This window comes from Alligator sinensis, unplaced genomic scaffold, assembly GCF_000455745.1.
Source record: "Alligator sinensis unplaced genomic scaffold, ASM45574v1 scaffold891_1, whole genome shotgun sequence".
Taxonomy (NCBI): Eukaryota; Metazoa; Chordata; order Crocodylia; family Alligatoridae; genus Alligator; species Alligator sinensis.
This window is the reverse complement of record NW_005843019.1, coordinates 463293-464953: the sequence shown is the minus strand read 5'-3', so window position 1 is coordinate 464953 and position 1661 is coordinate 463293. Positions and strand designations below refer to the sequence as shown.

The window sequence follows — 1661 nt, the reverse complement described above, 5'->3', positions numbered from 1 at the left end:
TCCCATCATCTCTGTCCCCCAGCGCATTGCTGTGGCTGGTACCATCGTCTCCCTCCCATGTCACGTGGGGGGTTTCTACCCCAAGGATGTGGATGTCGCATGGCTGCGAGATGGGCGGGTCCTGAACAACACCACCCCTTCTGTCCCGCAAAGAAACCCCGATGGGACCTTCAGCTTCACCCTGACCTACACTTTCACTTCTGCCAGGAGCGACGCTGGCAGCATCTTCTCCTGCCGCGTCCAGCACCTGGCTCTGGAGCAGCCCCTGCGAGAGGAGTTCCCCTTGGAAGTTGCAGGTGAGGATACAGGTGGGGCCTTACAGTCAGCCCTGGGGGCAAACGTGGGCAGATCTAGGATTTGGGAATGGGAGGGGAGGGGTGGCGGGGTGCAGATGGCGTAGCGCATTCTCATGACAGACCCAACACGGCTTCTTCTCCAGTTAAAGAGAAATGAGAAGCTTTACCAATACGCTGGAGGGAGTGCTATACTGATCCCTTTAAGAACAAAGCAAAAAAATATATATATAAAACTATTGGAATGTGCCCTCATTTGCTACAGTTTTTATCTATTTTTAAATAGCATAATAAACTAGGCCAAAAAATAGGCAAGGTTATTGTATTATGAGTGCTGTCATAATTATAGATGTATTTATGTCTCCAATTCAGATTCATAAAGGAAAATCTAGCCTGCTGGAGTGCCTTGTCAGTGCCTCCAGTACTTCACTGGCAGTTATTTCTACCCCTGAATTACTGCACCTGAGATAAGGCTGTAGCTAGAGGTAAAAGCAGTCTGCAGGGCTGTAAGATAGAGCAGAGAAGTGGCCAAGAGTGCCTGGCAGGCTGCAGCGCTGCAGAAGAAAGGGGAGCTGGAATAGGGGCACATTGAGACCATTAACAAGGAGAGAGGGTTGTTAACATGTGTGGAGGGGAGAGAGATTAGCAGGAATCAGGGAGATGACAAGCAGCCATGATGGCAATGCACTGTCTCAGCGCTGCCTGCATGGAAATGCCATGGCCTGTGCGCTGCCTGCATGGAAATGGTGTGCCTCTCCCAGGCAGTTAAGCCTAAACCCTGGGGGAGGAGGGTTGAAAGCAGGGTGTGACTGCACTACTGTCCTCCCCCCACCTCCCATTCACCCCTGCTGAGCAGAGCCTGATGGGGCTGTGATTTTCCTTCCCCTTCAGTGCAAGAGGCAGGCACAGATCGCACTGGCACCATCATCGGAGTCTCCCTGGGGATCGCGGTGGCAGTGGCAGCTGCTGCAATGGCCATTTACTGCTGGAGTAAGCGGCGGGACGGTAACAGGGACAAGGCTGGGGGTTGTAGGGAGAGGAAAAAAGCAGAGGCCACAGGAACCTCTCTGCAGGGTGCGGTCCCCATCCCTTCACCCTTCTGCTCTGCAGCTCTTGGCCCCCCATGCCCTTCAACCCAACTGACCCAGCTGTTGCTCTGACTCCAGGCAGGAAAGCCCCCTACTCGGTCTCCGAGGTGCAGGGGCCAGCGCAGTACGTGCTGGGGCAGGAGGTGACACTGCGCTGCGTCATGGAGGGGACGTTTCCTGAGGACATGGCTGTGACATGGAAACTGCTGCACGGGGAGGTCGGGATGGGGGTCGGGGAGGATGGAGCTGGGGCTGGCCCAGAGCACCAGCCGCCGGTGGA

General features: G+C 55.1%; 1 protein-coding gene across 1 annotated transcript in view; it reads left to right on the top strand.

Annotated features, from left to right (window-relative positions):
• Window position 1: 1 nt before the first annotated feature.
• Window positions 2-1661, top strand: part of LOC102368653 — a gene marked incomplete at its 5' end in the record, with an annotated part of 7043 nt that continues 5383 nt past the window's right edge. Inside the window, 3 exons of the mRNA XM_025193120.1 lie at window positions 2-296; window positions 1185-1283; window positions 1460-1652. Coding sequence (XP_025048905.1) covers window positions 2-296; window positions 1185-1283; window positions 1460-1652 — 587 coding nt within the window. The remainder of the gene's footprint in view (window positions 297-1184; window positions 1284-1459; window positions 1653-1661) is intronic.